This window comes from Agelaius phoeniceus, chromosome 4, assembly GCF_051311805.1.
Source record: "Agelaius phoeniceus isolate bAgePho1 chromosome 4, bAgePho1.hap1, whole genome shotgun sequence".
Taxonomy (NCBI): Eukaryota; Metazoa; Chordata; class Aves; order Passeriformes; family Icteridae; genus Agelaius; species Agelaius phoeniceus.
Window position 1 is genome coordinate 47,896,053 of NC_135268.1, and position 15,661 is coordinate 47,911,713.

At 40.3% G+C, this 15,661-nt stretch overlaps 1 protein-coding gene across 1 annotated transcript in view; it reads left to right on the top strand.

Annotated features, from left to right (window-relative positions):
- The window catches only part of SCFD2 (sec1 family domain containing 2), a 187,284-nt gene that overhangs the window by 160,776 nt on the left and 10,847 nt on the right, over nucleotides 1-15,661 (top strand). Inside the window, exons 6-7 of the mRNA XM_054632751.2 lie at nucleotides 11,627-11,772; nucleotides 15,299-15,433. Of these exons, the coding sequence (XP_054488726.2) occupies nucleotides 11,627-11,772; nucleotides 15,299-15,433 (281 nt within the window). The remainder of the gene's footprint in view (nucleotides 1-11,626; nucleotides 11,773-15,298; nucleotides 15,434-15,661) is intronic.

The window sequence follows — 15,661 nt, forward strand, 5'->3', positions numbered from 1 at the left end:
CCTTCTTCCTTTCTGTAGTGCTGGTGGAAGCAGAAAGTAGGACAGTTTATTTATATCTGCAGAGTAAGCGTTTCTGACTTTGAATGTGCTGGGGGCTGACGGTAGCATCTATTAATAGCTGTGTTTGAGATGAACAACACATGCATCTTTATGCCTGTCATAATGCTTTTAGTCTACAGATTAATACTTTTTCTTTTTTCTTATCTCAGATTTGTACTGCTCTAGCTTATTCCATGTCAATGATTTGGCCCTTTAGTTGAAAGTGGGAATTATTTCACGGAGTTTGATGTTAGCAGGTGAAACTAGAAAGTCCACCTCTAGTCAGTGCAAACAGATTGGCCTTTCTAGGAGATTTTGTGGGATGGGATAATGAGGATGGACCAGGTTTCTGTTTTTAAGATGGCTAATTCTTAGAGATTAATCCCACTTTAGCATATTTTTAAATGTCAAATAATCAACATAAAAGTGCTAGTGCTGTTCTGCAAGAGCAACAAATGGCCTAATTGAATTTCTAATTGGGAGTGCAGAGAGTTACAGTGAGCTGTGACAGAACAATTCAAGACTGGGACATTGCAGTAGAAGCTCAAACATGATGTTATACCTAATGCAGAGCAATCTTTCCTTGCTGTGTGCTCTGCTTGGTGACATCTGGGGTGGGTCTCTTCAGCTCAGGAACTGAATGCAGAACCACTGTGCCCAGAAAATGCAGCATTCCAGTCTCGCAATGGGCAAACCCGGTAGGTTTGGATGAGGTATCATCCTTGTGAGTCAGTGTTTTTCCTGGGAGCTGAAAATGGTGTGTTGCTGTATTGCAGCAGAGACTGAGCTCAACCAAGGAGCTTGAGCATGGTGCTGTTTTCTGCCATCTCCCTCCAGCATTAAGATCACTGTGTAATGATTTCCAGGCTCTACTCTCAGGTTTTGTCCAGTTATTGGGGTGTTCTGGCCCAGCGAAGAGACAAAATATCTGTGCAAGGAAACAGTGTCTTTTTCAGATGCTTTATAAAATAGCTTAACTTCTAACTCTTTGGTGTAAAAATAAAAATCTGTTAAAAAAAACTTAAGGTATGTCACAAATATGAGGAAAATAAGATATTATTACATCACAGATAATGGAGGCTGTCAGAATTTTACATCTGAGGTTGGTAAAAACTTAACTAAAGTGATCTAGAAGATCACCGTGATGTTGGCCAAGACTGTAAGGTGTCACAGAATCTGCAGTAAAATATAAGACAAAAAAATACTCTTTATTACTTGCCCATAGTAATAAAGAGTATGGGCAAGCTTCCTCATGTAATAGGTTTCATTGCTTGAAAATGTAAACACTTTCTTACTCCGGGGTGATTCAATCCCGACGTGCCATTGGCTGCTGCCCAGCCCCATGGCTGGCTGCACATGGCTCTGGGGAGGGGGAAATGATGCACTTGGAGGCTGCTCTGGTGGCAGCCCTGAGCTCAGCTGCTCTACTGTGCATGTCCTATCTCCCTCTGTGTTTCTGGGTGGGGGGACATTTGATGGACATTTGATGAGTTTCCATGGAAGCACACTTCTGAACAACAGAAGGCCGCCATCAAAACCTTTCCTGTGCCACTGCTGCTTGATGGACATTTTTCAGTTATTCCTTCTTCTTCCTCCTTATAACTGTTGTTCAGAAGTGTGCTTCCATGGAAACTCATCAGATCAGAATTAGTATTTTCCCTATCTGAAATGAAACATGGTTATGGCAGGAGCCTAAGGAGTCTCCTCTCCTCCACAGGCTTCATTACATATCCATGGAAGTGAATCTGTGTCTACTGATCATTTGAGTACCTATTAGCTTAGATATATTATATAGTAATGTTTTTATTGTAGCTAGATAGTTTTCATTGTGTGAGCACCCTGCACCTGCCCAGTCCCGGGATAGCAAACAGCATTCAGCTGCCACAAACCAGCCTCATGATTAAACTTCTGCTGTCAGCCCATCAGCTTTGCACTTAGTAATGTCTTTGTCTCCTAAACAACATCAACAACCAAAAAAAACCCCAGTTAATTCTGAAATTGCAAGTCTTCTTTCATTTTTAGGCAGGCACAATTCAAAGCAAAAAATCCCTGTGCTTCTGCCACATACTTGGAACATAAATCAAGTTATCCTTATTCTTTTGGCAACAATAAATAAGCAGGTGTTGAAACTTGACTACAAGATGACTAGTGTTTTTCATTATTTCTTTTTCCTGAAAACATTAACAATTTATACTAAATGGAAATGACTACAGATCTCAGGCATTTTCTGTCAGTTACTTGTTTCTTCAAACCTCTGTTAAAAGCTGTGTTTCACTAACATGCACAACATTTTCAATTGGTTTTAAAGACAAAAAATGCTATTTCTTGTGTGCTTAAGAAATGCTTTAGACCAACTCCACAAGCCATTCAATTGTTTGTCAATTAAAATAGCACAATTAACTCTGAATTTAAACCAGAAAGTAACTCAACAAGGCGTTTAACCACTGCCCTAACTTCATCCTGTCACACCTTCTAAGTTGAATATGTGTTTACATTTTCTGTTAAATTGAGATCTCTGCCAGCATCTTTTTTTAATCTATTGCACATATTATGAATTATCTATTTTATGAATATGAGTTCATTCCACTTAATAGTCCAGAATACTCCTACATGCACTTGAGATTTGTACTGCTGATAATTTTCTTCATTGACTGATACTTGCCATCTGCACTACAGTGTGGTTTCTAATTAACAGACAAGAAGAAGAATAAAATGAGCATTGATTGTATAATTTTGTGTTATTCATAGCTGGGGATCTTCTGTGTCTTAGGGCAGCTTCAACCCTCATGTACTCAGAGGAAGGGGTGGCTTGGCACATGGTTGTGTTGTTCATTCTTTCGGAAAAAATAGCACTGCATTGGTCCATCTTCCCATAGCAGGGTTCCTTCTCTTCAGATCCTTTCCACAGTCTCACTTCTTTCATTTTGCTTTTCATCCAAAGTGTGCTTCATGCTGCCTGTCTTGTCTCTTGTATAAAGTAGTTTCAAGTTAAAAATTACAGAAAGTGAGATAATTCATGCAGTTCTTTCTTTCTAACTTGCTTTTCTTATTGCTTTATTCTTGTTCTCCCAGGCTTTTTACTTGCTTGCCTTTTCTTGTTCATCCATAGGCTGAAATGTTTGGATTGAGCTGTGTATTTATGATCTCTGCAAAGGGCAGTGCCGTTTCAGTGGGTTATGAGCATAGATGAACGTAGGAGGACTTTTAAATAATTTATACTTAAATAAAACTAAAAAAGTCTGTGAAGGTACTTTTTATAGGATGTTATCCTCAATCACATATGACATATTCCCAAAACAAGAAGAGTTATCTTTTGAGACAATACTACAACCACAATTTCAAATGAAATAGTTTTACAGCAGGTGATGAAAAATACAACCATTTAAACCAAAGCTAGAGAGAGAAATAGGCAAAAACCTCCCCTCTTTCTTTTGTGACTCCAAATGCAATATGGGTTTTGCTTAAATTTTTCCATGAGATTCATGAAGAGCAAATGCCTCTTCAAAACATGGTTTTCCTAATCTCATCACCAACATAATGCTTATTCCAAATAACATAATCACCTATACTGTAGGCTAAGTTATCATTTACCTTTTCACCTAAATGCAAACCATTTTAGTATCAGACTCTGGTAGGTAACAGATAATACATGTTGCTTTTATACTAAAATTAAATTGTTCATGATTCATAGTTTCAAAAATTGAGTCATGCATCCCAAGCCCACATGCACAATGTTGTGCTTTACAAATAGATGAATATCTGTACCAACAGTGGCAGTTTTTCTCTGTGTATTCTTTAGAGAAACATCTGAAACACAGTCATTTCATATTATGTCATTTATTCAGTAGATCAAGTGCCAGAGGCAGGGGTTTGTCTCCAGAGGGTCTGTTTCATGCACAGCAGGCAACACAGTTGAGCTGGTAGCACAGAGTAGATGCTGTGCACGGATTCAACCACACAAGCTCCCTGCCATGATCTCTCTTGGTTGTGATGGGAAGAATTGAGAGGGCTGTCTTCCAGTGTAACTTCTTGTCTGTCTGCAGAGCAGGGACTCTGTGCCCTGGATTCAACCCTGGCACATGTGACCAGCCCTATGAAGCCCATGAAGGACTCATGCATGGCTTCTTTGCAGCTCTCCTACAGCCTCAGCTCCTTGCTGGAGGCACCCCCAGCAAGGCTGGGACACCAGAGAGAATGTGGCCTGTTCTTTGTGTGCATGGTACCACTGGCAGTGGCAGGACAAAACAGCTCCAGTGAGGGACAATGCTGTCGCAGTGTGAATGCAGAAATTTTCAGTGTTCCAGTTCTTAGTCCTTTTGTCCTTGGTCATGTGTGACTTGCAGTGTGGCAGGTTGCCATTAAAGTAGAATTTCTGATTTCACTGTGGAGAATTTTGGCTGTTGCTTTCAGTATTATGGGTTAAAAAGGTTTGGGTTGTTTTTGTTTTTTTATGTTATGCAATTAAGCCCTTTACCATAAGTATTCCTGGCTTTTCTCTGGAAGTTGTTACACTAGCTGTTATACAATTATCCTCACTTACAGGGTGAAAGAACAGTTGTTCTGCCCTTACCCTGTTTTAGCCCCATATTCCACTTCAGCGTCCAAAGTGTTAATGTCTATTTTCAGGAGAAGCAGCATCAGGAACAAAAAAAAGTATAATTTGGTCCTTGCCCAGTACAGCCCCTGGTCTCTAGGTCTCCAGCAGAGCATCACAAGCCACATTTCTCTGCTTTTCAGCATCGTAAATGGTTTCATACACCCTAATCAGCTTTGGGCTACATTTGCAGAGGCACAGCATGTCATGGTTCTTGCACTACTGATGGAAGGACAAGAGAAGGTCTTTTGCAATCTGCCAGGTAGAAAATTGTTCCCTCTAATGACTTAGGAGGTTCTTGGTAGTATAGAAAAAAAGGGAAGTCTTCCTTCTTCCTCCTAATGGCTGTAGCCCCTGGGAGATGTGCCACTTGACTTTTTCTCTTCTCATCAGCTTGTGCTCAGCAGGCCACAGTAAGTCATAACTCCCTCAGCAAACCTGCTCTGAACTGAGCCTGGAGTTAGGTTTTTTTTTAGGCAGTAGCAGTATCTGATGTAGCTAAGTCTAAATTGCAATTATTCTAGTCTCTTTGTTTTTCCTGTCATTAAATATTGCCCATTAAATGCAACCTAGGTGCCCATTGTCTTTGTCAGTTTTCAGATGGCTTTTCACCTGTGCTACAGTATGCTGGGTGAAGAGGCCTTTTGGAAAAGATAATTATACATAGCATTAGAATGTGATTATTTTTGTTTTGTTGTTAAAAATATTATTTTATTTCAGTAGCTGATAAATAGATTACAGTAATTAGTTTTAATTGTGGTCTTATGGTTTTATATATTTACATTATTGTATAAAGGTGCCTACACTAGTTTATGGATACTGAGAGTCCTGTGAGTTTGGCTCAGAACTTAAACTGAGAAAGAAAATGTCTCTTGGACGCTTCTCCATTATCATCATTCTTAGATCCTGAGTTAAAACTGTTTCCTGCATTTTTACAAATTCTAGGTCTAGCCATTGTTTTCAGAAGGAAGCATTTACCAATTATGTCCAATCAGCAAGCCTGATTTGGCAGTTTGAGGAATACACAAACAAATTGGACTGTGAACGCTAAAAACACTGATTGTATTCATTTTCATTATCCAAGAAAGAAAGTCCTGAAAAAATCAAATAAAAATACTGACATACTTATTTTACTTTGTTACTGTTTTAAAAGTAGGATTCACTTAAATCAACATAAAGAAGAAAAGGTTTTTTAAAAAATAAGGACCCTTACAGATCTCGTTTTCCCGACATTCCCCTCTGAATCCAAAAGAGTAAAGCATCTAGACTCCCACACTTGTGTGGACTTCTGGTCAAGGCAGCTGTGCAGAAGAACCAGTACTGGTAGTCCTGACTGCCTCACCTGCTGCTACCTGGACAGAAACCTCATCCTTCATCCTTTGTCCTTCACATACGTGGTTCCTCTTGGAGTACCTTGTGGACAAGGTGGGAGGCAGCAGATCCGAGGGTGAAACTTTATATCATCACTGGAAGTTATTGGCTAATGCCCCACCTGAATGGAAGGGATGTCCTTGATGGGAGTAGAAATCAGTCCTTGCCACAGTGCAGCCACTACTCTGAAGACAAAAAGAGGGTATCTGAGAATAATTTGCAAAAGACTGAGCAAGGATTTTTGATCATATGGGTCCTAGGGTGGTATGCTCATAAAGCTCTATATTGTTTAGTAAAACCTGGAGTTTTACTGAGTTCTTGCAAGAACATCATTGGGAGGCCTTACTGGACTTACAGAGCATTTACCATAGCTTTATTAGCATCTGTGGTCTTTAATTAAGATATAGGCAGCTTGAGGGAGCAACTGAGCGGTTCTCGAATGAATTTGTTGCATTAATTTCCTTCAGAAAGCACATCTGAGCTTTCCTTCTGAAGGCACAACTTGAATTCCTCCTGCAATTAATTAATGTAATTTATTGTAGTAAGTTCTGTAGTTTTTCTCTGTAATTGTTCACTGAATTGACAGGTTTAATTTCATGTAACATGAGAACCAGCAGTACCAAGCTTGCAGTGCTTCATAAAAGTTGATATTACAAGTTGTGCTGTTGGATTTTGGCAAGAAGAAGGCAATAAAATATTCCTGTAGAATCGAAATATCCAAATGACAGATATTAAGGCCAAAATTAAAAAAAAAAAATTACTCTCCTAAGGTAGCTCTTAAATCCATATTTAATCATGCAGGTTAGTGGCCAGATTTTTTCATGTGCAGCTTTAGATCCAGCAAAGTTCTTATCCACATGGTCTGTGTGTCCCTTGTACACCAAAGAGCAGTTTCCAGAAGAGGGTTCAAAGACTTGATGTCAAAAACAACCTTTCCAAGCACAATGTTCTTCAGGGAACTCCAGAGCTTGCAGGATGTGTCCTTATGTAATAAAGATCAGATAATGTGCTCAAATGCTCTTGGAAACATACATGTGCAATCCCTGGATGCTCAGCACTTAATGCTGAGTGTGGATGCATATTTAAAAGCTGAAGCAGAGATACAGTATTCTAAATTTAGTTTACTCTTAAAAAAAAACTATCCTGGGCTTTTCCTTCAGATGGGAAATGTTTGTTGTGATGAGAATAAAACTACAAATTGTATCTTTGTCGGTCACAATGCTGCCCTCCGTGGTTTCCTTGGAAGTGGATCAGACTCACTTCCCTCCTGTCATAGACACCAGATCCATACCATCACTTGCACTGCATGGTGCTGGTGACTGCCCCAAAACACATCGTTGTTTTCACTCTCTATGTGCCAATCAGATCATAAATTAAATTTATAGAAGCACAGAGCTTTGATTTTTGATATTGTGTGCATTCCCCCCCCCACTTTTCTAATGTTTTTCCCATATGCTGCTATTCTGTTCTTTCCTCCTGCTCCCTATCTTTTCTGCCTGCTGGCATTGGCAGTCCAAATTCTGGGCTGCATCAAGAGGAGCTGGCCAGCAGGTTGAAGGAGGTGATTCTCCCCTTCTGCTCTGCTCTTGTGGGAGCACTCCCTCCTGGAGTGCTGCATCCAGTTCTGGGATCCCCAACATAAGAAGGATATGGAACTGTTGAAAGAAGTGCATAGGAGGGCCACAAAGTTGATAGGTGTGGACCTGGCTGTCCATCCAGCACCATGCATGCTCTGGCTGGGGATGCAGAGGACACAGTGAGCACAGAGCAGGAGCCTCTCCAGCCCTGGGGATGGATGTGCTGCAGGGAAGCTGTCACAGGCACCACTGTGTCTGCCCCTTCTGGACACTCTCTTCACTCAAGGGCTGTAGAACACACCTTTCTTCTGAATTCCCCCAAACTAGAAGGGAATCAATTACAATTTTTCACCTTCTGCTGGTGTAACTATAGGGAAATGACAGATGTCTTGTGTTCTGGCCTGTCCTTCCTTGTCCCACAGTGTCACGCTCACTTAGCAGCTTCACTTCTTAGATGTATCAGAGAGTATCAGACAATTCAGTACAAATCAGATGGAAGAATAAAGATTCAAATGTGTGGCAGAATCCATGGGGAAGAAAAGTGACAGGAGAATTATACAAATTACATCCTAGTTTTGGGTTTTACACTTTTTTTATCCTGCAAAAACCAGCAATGATCTGTGTCACTGTACACATTTGTAATTTATTTTGCATATAAGATCTTAATGCACAAATATACCAAAACTATTGTAAAACATATGGCTCTGGATGTGCATATGTAGATCCTTAGATTTATCTACTAGAGAAAGAAGGGCCCACGTTGCTGTGCTATCACATAAAGTATAAAAATAGAAGATTTTAATTAATTTAATATCATAGTGCTGTATTTTCAGTTCTAACCTTCAAGGAACCCTTTATCTCTTTTGTTCTTCTGTCTTTTGCTGACAAGCATATTAACTTTGCATATCTAGAAAATAATGAAATCCTGCATAATGAAATCCTGATGCTGGATTTTCTCTCCCTCAGAGTGCAAGTTTGCTGTTTTAGCCCATGATTCAATGTGTGCCTCTGAAATGGTTTGGTTATTCTACTGGCTCTGTTCCAGGATTTGCAGGGTTTGCATTGGTTTATTTCTGTAAAAGGGTTATAGGGAGAGCCTAATGTGGAGAGAGCTGATGTTAATACCAATAAAACAGAGTGGAGTGGTAAACTTTCAGCTTTCCTAAACTTTCAACTTTGTAAGAATCATAGGCCTAGTGATGTCTCTGAATTATCAAAGTCCTTCCAAAAATGTTGATAATTATCATACTGCTTTAGAGAAAGAACAAGTTTGTTTATGTGTACCAAAAAAGACTAAGAACAGTGAAAGGTTTCCTCAAACTCAGGTCTGAAATTCTCATTTGTTACATTTTGGAGGTAGAGGGAGCATAATCAATCACATGCTGCTCTTTAATTATGAATCTCTATTATGGGTTCACAGTGCCATGTCCTTTTCTCAAAGCATTTTCCTTCCAGTTTCAGAAATCAGTAGAAAAGCTGGTCCTGTTTGGTTCCTGGGTCACTCAGTACTGCAGAAAACAGCATCTCCATTCGTTCTCCTTTTTTCAAACTTCGTGTGAAAATGGATTAATTGTGGAAATAGTGATTATGCAGATGTGTTGCTTAAGAGGAGATGTACTTTGTCTCATGAAAAAGTTCATAAGTCTCATCCTGGTAGGCACTGAATGCAGTTCCCAACAGACTCATTTTCTTCACTGCAGAACTAGACTATGTTCTTTAAAATCTTGAGTCCTCTGCAGGTTAGTGGTGATTTTCTTTTTCTCCACAATTGGGCTTCTTCAAGTCCAACGGGAAATCCCAAAATTTTATTTAAATGCCTTTTCCCATGTATAATAGAGCTTGGGATTCAAAAGAATTCATTCAGCATGCTCTCCAAATGGCATTTAACTTCCCAAGAAAAAACAGTAACAGGAAGTTTTGTTTTAATTAGTACATGAGCTGTGCAGCAGCTAATGTATTCCACCTCTTCACTGCTGTAAAAGGGGCAGATTTCTTGGGAGCTTGAAGGGAGCAAAGAGGGACTGTGTCCTGCTCTCCATATGCTGCAGAGCCCCATTTGCAGAGAAGGTGTGAATGGGAGGTGATTAGTAGTTGCCTGCCACTTGGAAAAACAAGCTTCTGTTGTTCTCTAGGCTGGAAAGAAACCTGGCTCCCCTCTATAACCCTAGAGCAACAGGTAGACAGAGGCCTTCAGAGATTTTGATTTCAACAATAAGAGATTGTAAAGAAAACTTATTTTTTCATTTACATTAAAAAAAGAGGTACTGGATGTCAAGCTGGAAATAGATATCCCTGGTTCCTCAGACATTATATTTCTTGATGGAAAGTCCCAAGGAAGTCACAATTTTAGAGAAATTTGAAAGTACACCTCTCTTCCCTCTGTCAGGCCAGCCATAAACAGCCAGACTGAATCTTCATCTTCCAGTGCCACCTTGGGATCCCAAACTGGGTCCAGCACAGCACTCTGACCTGGACACTGGAAATGGACATTGGCCCCTCCATGCTACAGTGCTCCTCGAGATACACTTCTGGTTTTGCTGGAAGGCACAGCTGAGCACAGCCCAGTGCTCCAGTGCTCCCACACCTCTCCTCAACAAACGATATTCAGCAACTGATAGCTCAGTGTCTAATCACCATCATGTAGGAACAGTTTCAGAGCTCTAGAAGTGTATGTGTGTGTATGTGTTGATATTGTGTATAGTTTTTACTGTGTGGAACATGAAGGTATGAAAGTAATTCAGATTCAATATCAAATATTCCCTGTACATTTTGAACTTACCACCTATTTATTGATTTTTTAAGTACATAAGGATTCTGTCCTTTGTCAGTTGCAGAGAAAGTTTGTTTAGGGATCTCCTACCCCAAAATCCAGGTGCCTTCTTGACAGTCTGGATGCCTGTTTTCAGTGCCAGGCTCCAAGGGTGCAGCACAGTGCAAGCTGGACCTGCAGGGAGACCTTGTCCTCTCAGCAGGATTCTGCATAGACATAGAGGTTTGCTGGTGCAGGATTGGTTTCTGAACTGGAGGATGGACTCAGAAGCCACTACAGCAGCATCCCTGGAGAGGACAACAGCAATAAGCAGGAGGGAGTGTGTTGGTGTGAGCATGTGGCAAGAAGAGTTATTTTATGATGGATTTTCTGCCACAAGGATGAAGAGTCAAGCAAGCAGAGAGGCAGGCAGAGATGTCAAGAGGAGTAGAACTGTGTTGACAAGGCAATAAAAATATCAGGTGACCCACTTACCTCTCGCTTGGCTAATTCTCATCAGCACTGGAGTCAAGAAAGCATTTATTTCAATTCTTCTGTGCAATATAGGTCATATGGGGAGGGGGATGGGGCCCAGACTAAGACGTTCTTTTTTCCAAGGCCCTGTCTGGCCACCCAGAGGGACATTTTAGGTGGTCCTGTAATTGGAATTTAGCCTTAGTGGAAGATAAGCATTATACCTTAGAAGAAGTGCTTTGGAAAAATACTTTAGAGGTAATAACTCTGCCACTTTGAGGGACAGGAGCTTTTTTGTGATAATGCAGCTCTTTCCAAAGTCTGTCTGACTTTTCTGCTGTATTTAGCACAGACTCTTCCATTTTTCTTGTCACAAAGGTAGGAAATGTATTTGGAGTGAGCAGGCTGCTGGCCAGGGAGGAGCAGTTCCCTTCTTCATGGCTGTTTACCCAAGCAGACCAGCAAACCAGCTGGTTCCATCCCACATAACAGGGCGCTCTTCTTTGGGGTCCACTAGCATGGAACTTTCTGTTGGCTGTGAAGAGCAAAACGTCCTCTGTGCTGATGAAAATGCTGTGTGATTGAGGTTACAAAGAGGGACACTCTTCATTTTACCTGCTGTCCAGAATTTTTGCCTTCTTGCTTACCTGCAGAGACTTGTGCCATGCTGAGGACATGCTGCCTAACTCCCCCAAGTTTCCAGAATATAATACAATAAAAATAATTTAAAATTTCCTCCCAGTTACCCTTTTCCTACTGTTTATTATCAAAACACATGAACATTTTTCACTCACTCAGCTGTGTGTTTCTTTATTTCTTTAGGCTGTGACTCGTCACTGAACCTGACATCTCAGAAAGCCACAGATGCCGTGGACGGTATCTTCCGGTCCCTCAGGGATATTGCCAGGGTCCGACTGCACATGAAACAATTCCATTCCATACATAATCCAGGCAGCAACACCCACCAGGCAAGTGTAGCTGTCTTTCCCTGTGTTTGTTATTTCTCTAGCCTGCCCTCAAAATTACAGCACTAATTTTGTGGATGTGCTGGTCCTGTACACATTCTGCCCATGAAGAAGGTATTTAAGTGTAGTTTTATAATTGACCCAGCCATCAAAAATTTCCTCAAATCCTTTGTCCAGGCTCAGGCATATGCATATCAATGTCAGCTCTGAGGAAGAAATTTGGGCTTTGCTCTGCAGCACTGTGGAATGACATGAATGCCTGTGAAAGGCAGGGCTAGGTCAAGATGGCTCTCAACTTAGACTGCTCAAGGCAGAGTGAAGCAGGATGTCTGCACCCATACTGCAGCTACATTCTTCTTGTATTTCCTCTCCTGTCCCTGTAAGCATGAGGGACAAACCTGTTTGTAAATAGGTCACAAAAGCAACTTCTGTTTCTCAAATAGGAACAGATGATCTACAATACTGCTTTCGGTCATCAGGACTAATAGACAGTGGTTTTCCTTCTCTCTGTCTCTCCTGAAGACCTTTCCCAGTTAAAAATAGAGTTCTACAGCAGAAAGTAGTGATTTAGAGAAGGATCATAAAACATGATTCTAGCCTTGAGCCATAAAAAAATCCTTCCAAACTTCTAATGGTGCTGCAGACCAGCACCAAAGGGATGTAGTTTAAATTAAGCATTGCTTTGTAAGAACATGACTGTTGCAAAATGTCACTGGAAATTTCTAAGATGAAGAAAACCTGTTCCTGAAGTCTTCTAGCAGTTTGAACCAGTCTGGTGTCCAAAATGGGGAAAATTGTTAAACATTTAATACAGTTCAGTGCATGGGCAGTGAGATGATAAGGAAAGTTTCCTGGAAGTGTAATTAGCATCAGTATGTCCTTTGGATGTAATCCACTTTGCTTGCTTAGGGATAAGTCCTGGAACACAGCAAGGGATATATTAACACCTTGCATCCCCTTAATCAAGCCATGCAAGGGATCTAGTTGCTTGAGTAGGACAAACTTTCTGCTGAGGGAAGTCCAGGAGATTTCTAATAGAAGAAATAAGCAGGCAGTATGTGATTGTCCGTGATAGTTACAGCTCTCTGGAATGGGCCTCTCTTTTGGCTGGCAGGGGTTGTGTGCAATCAGTTCAGCTCCTCAGAAGAAGTAGTGCCTGTCCTGTGACCACACTCATTGCCAAAGCTGCTTAGTGCTATGGGAGTGGGTTTAGCCTCTACATACTTTTTCACTTTGTCTGTTAAAAGCTGGGAAGCCTCCTTTTCTTCATAAGACTCATAAAAAGGTTTCTATGGATAAGAACCTGGGAATTGGATAGCCTCTTAGAAGGACTTTTTGTAGCATTGTAGTTTGTATGTCTTACATAAAATGATAAATGTTTTCATCAGGTTGTCAAATTAGTTCATGTAGTGACCATGCAAGAACAGAATTTTGCCTGTTACTGAAACTACTTTCATCTTGATCTAGGTATATTTCTGCCTTCCTCCTTCCCATCCTCCATTCCTTCTTCCATCTCCCACTCTCTTTTCCTCATTCTCTCTCTGTTTCTCTCTCTTCTTCCCTTTATAATCTCATATGGGGTGTGTCCCATAGCTATTGAGGTTTTTAACAGCAATTTTAAACAAATTTGTGCCTGCCAAAATTTAAAGTTGATCCAAGTTTCATTATATGAGATAGAAACCAATTTTTGGGGGTTGTATGGAAAAAACCCCTAAATATAGTAGATTAATTTCAAGTCATAAAAGATTTTTTTAAATATTTGGAACCATTATACTTTAAAAAGGTAGGGGATTGTACTATCTGTATTTTAGTATCTGTGTAGTGTGACTGGGTTGTTTTGAAGGGCACTGAGTTTTGGTTCTGAAAATTCAGACATGCAAAATCATAGCTAATTTTTCACATCTTTTGAGTAGATAGTTTTGTCTGAATGATATTTTTCATTTCAGTCAGACGATGTTTTTCCTTTAATTTTGTGGAGTAAGCCTCTCTGTTAAACTGTGATTTGATCTCTGCTCCAAAAATATTTCATTCCTAATGTTTTTCTGTTCCTCATCTATGAAGATATTAAACAGATTTTTATAAATAGGACTTCATGCCTGCATGTGTATTTTCAAATAGTTGTTTATTGCGTGACTAGATTTGACAGAAATCTTGACATGTTCTAGAAGATCCCGCAGCTCGTGTCTGCTGTAATTTGCTTTGTTGGCTCAACTAAAAATTATGCACATGTTGTGAGAAGAACTAGATGAGTTGTATAAATCTTTGTTGACAGCATTGTATTAAAAAAAAACTGTAAGCTTTGTTTCTCACTCTAAAGTGTTGGATGAAAAACATTTCTTTAATGACTCCAGAAAATTTTAGTTTCAAGCCAAGTGGATTGTGTTTTATTTTCCATCAATTTTTACTATTTACTTGCAATATGTCTCTTGTCGATACCATCTTTGCAAAATTAATGATGTTGCACTTGATTTCCCTAAGTAATCTAAGGCATGATGTATACCTAGGGTAGTCCCAAAATCAAATAAGTGTGCTAATTTTAAAGCTGCTCATTTGCTAAGATGGTTGCACTTTCTGAAATGATCGTGGTTGTGTTGCAGTTTACGCAAAATTAAAAGCAGTAAAACAAAGCTCCATCTGTAAGTCAAGCTTGAATTTTCATTAAACATCTTTCCATTGGTTCCTAAAAGTTTTATCTTAAATTTTTTTTCAGCATGTCAGAGTGGTTTAAACCTTGGTATTGGAATGTGGAGATTATTGGGCTACTACTTCATTTTCAGACAGGGTTTGTGGATCCTGAAGAGGATACAAGGTTGATCCTTTTGGAGTAGACCTTCCAGCATGTTGACCATTTGTACCTTTACATTTTCCACTTCTCCTAGCCCCTAAGTTCTCAGAAGCTCTGACATTCATGGTAATGGTGGGGTTGTTTGGCCTGTTGTTCAGAAGTCTTCCACAGGTGGAAGTATTATGTGGAGTGCCATGGCCATAGAAGCTAAAGGACTAACAGGGACTCCTGAGCTGTGCTCTCCCATGAGAGACAAACAGGCAGGTTGGTCTCTTCCCTTCCCTGCTGGTATCCAGACATCAGTGGGGACATGACACTTGGAATAAGGTAGGAGTGGTCAATTAAAAAAAAATGTCCCTGTTTAGGGTTTGTAAAATCATTAGAAAGGGAATGAGATCTGGGTGCACAATGGGCAGCAGTGCCTCTGTACACCTTCTGTATGGCTATCCATTTCTGTATTACCTCCAGAAAGATTCTAGAGAAAGTAAAGGTCCCCCCCTTTCTTCCTTGTCCCTCTTTACTGATATTATACACATGGGGCAGAGTAAATGTGTGGCTCCCTTTCAATCCTTTCAGTCTGATGTGCTGGTGCCCACCATCTGCAGTCAAGGTCACAACCTCTCTGACTGCTTTGATTTGTGGGATAATTATTTCTGTAACCTTTAACAGAAATAAAATATTTCAAATCATGGTTGCACTGAGTCTAAACAGGTTTGCTCACAATGCATTGTTCTCTTTGTGCAGGCTTCTTACAAACCTCTGCTGAAACAGGTGGTGGAAGAGGTCTGTAATCCCGATCGGCCCGATCCTGTTGATATTGAGCACATTTCATCAGGCCTCACTGATCTCCTTAAAACTGGATTCAGCATGTTCATGAAGGTAAACCAGCCTTCCCAAGCTCATCTGTAAGATTTTCCTGAGGTCAGAGCATCATGCAGCAGTAGCTGACTTTATTACACTGCTCAGCAGAACTTAAGGAGATAAGGTTAGGGGAGTTAAATTCTTGAAGGGGAGCTGGGAATAGCTTGAAGCATCACATTTCAGGTACAGTGCAGACAGATAGCACCTGCTGAACAAAAAAAGAGGAATGGAGCAGACTGAACATCT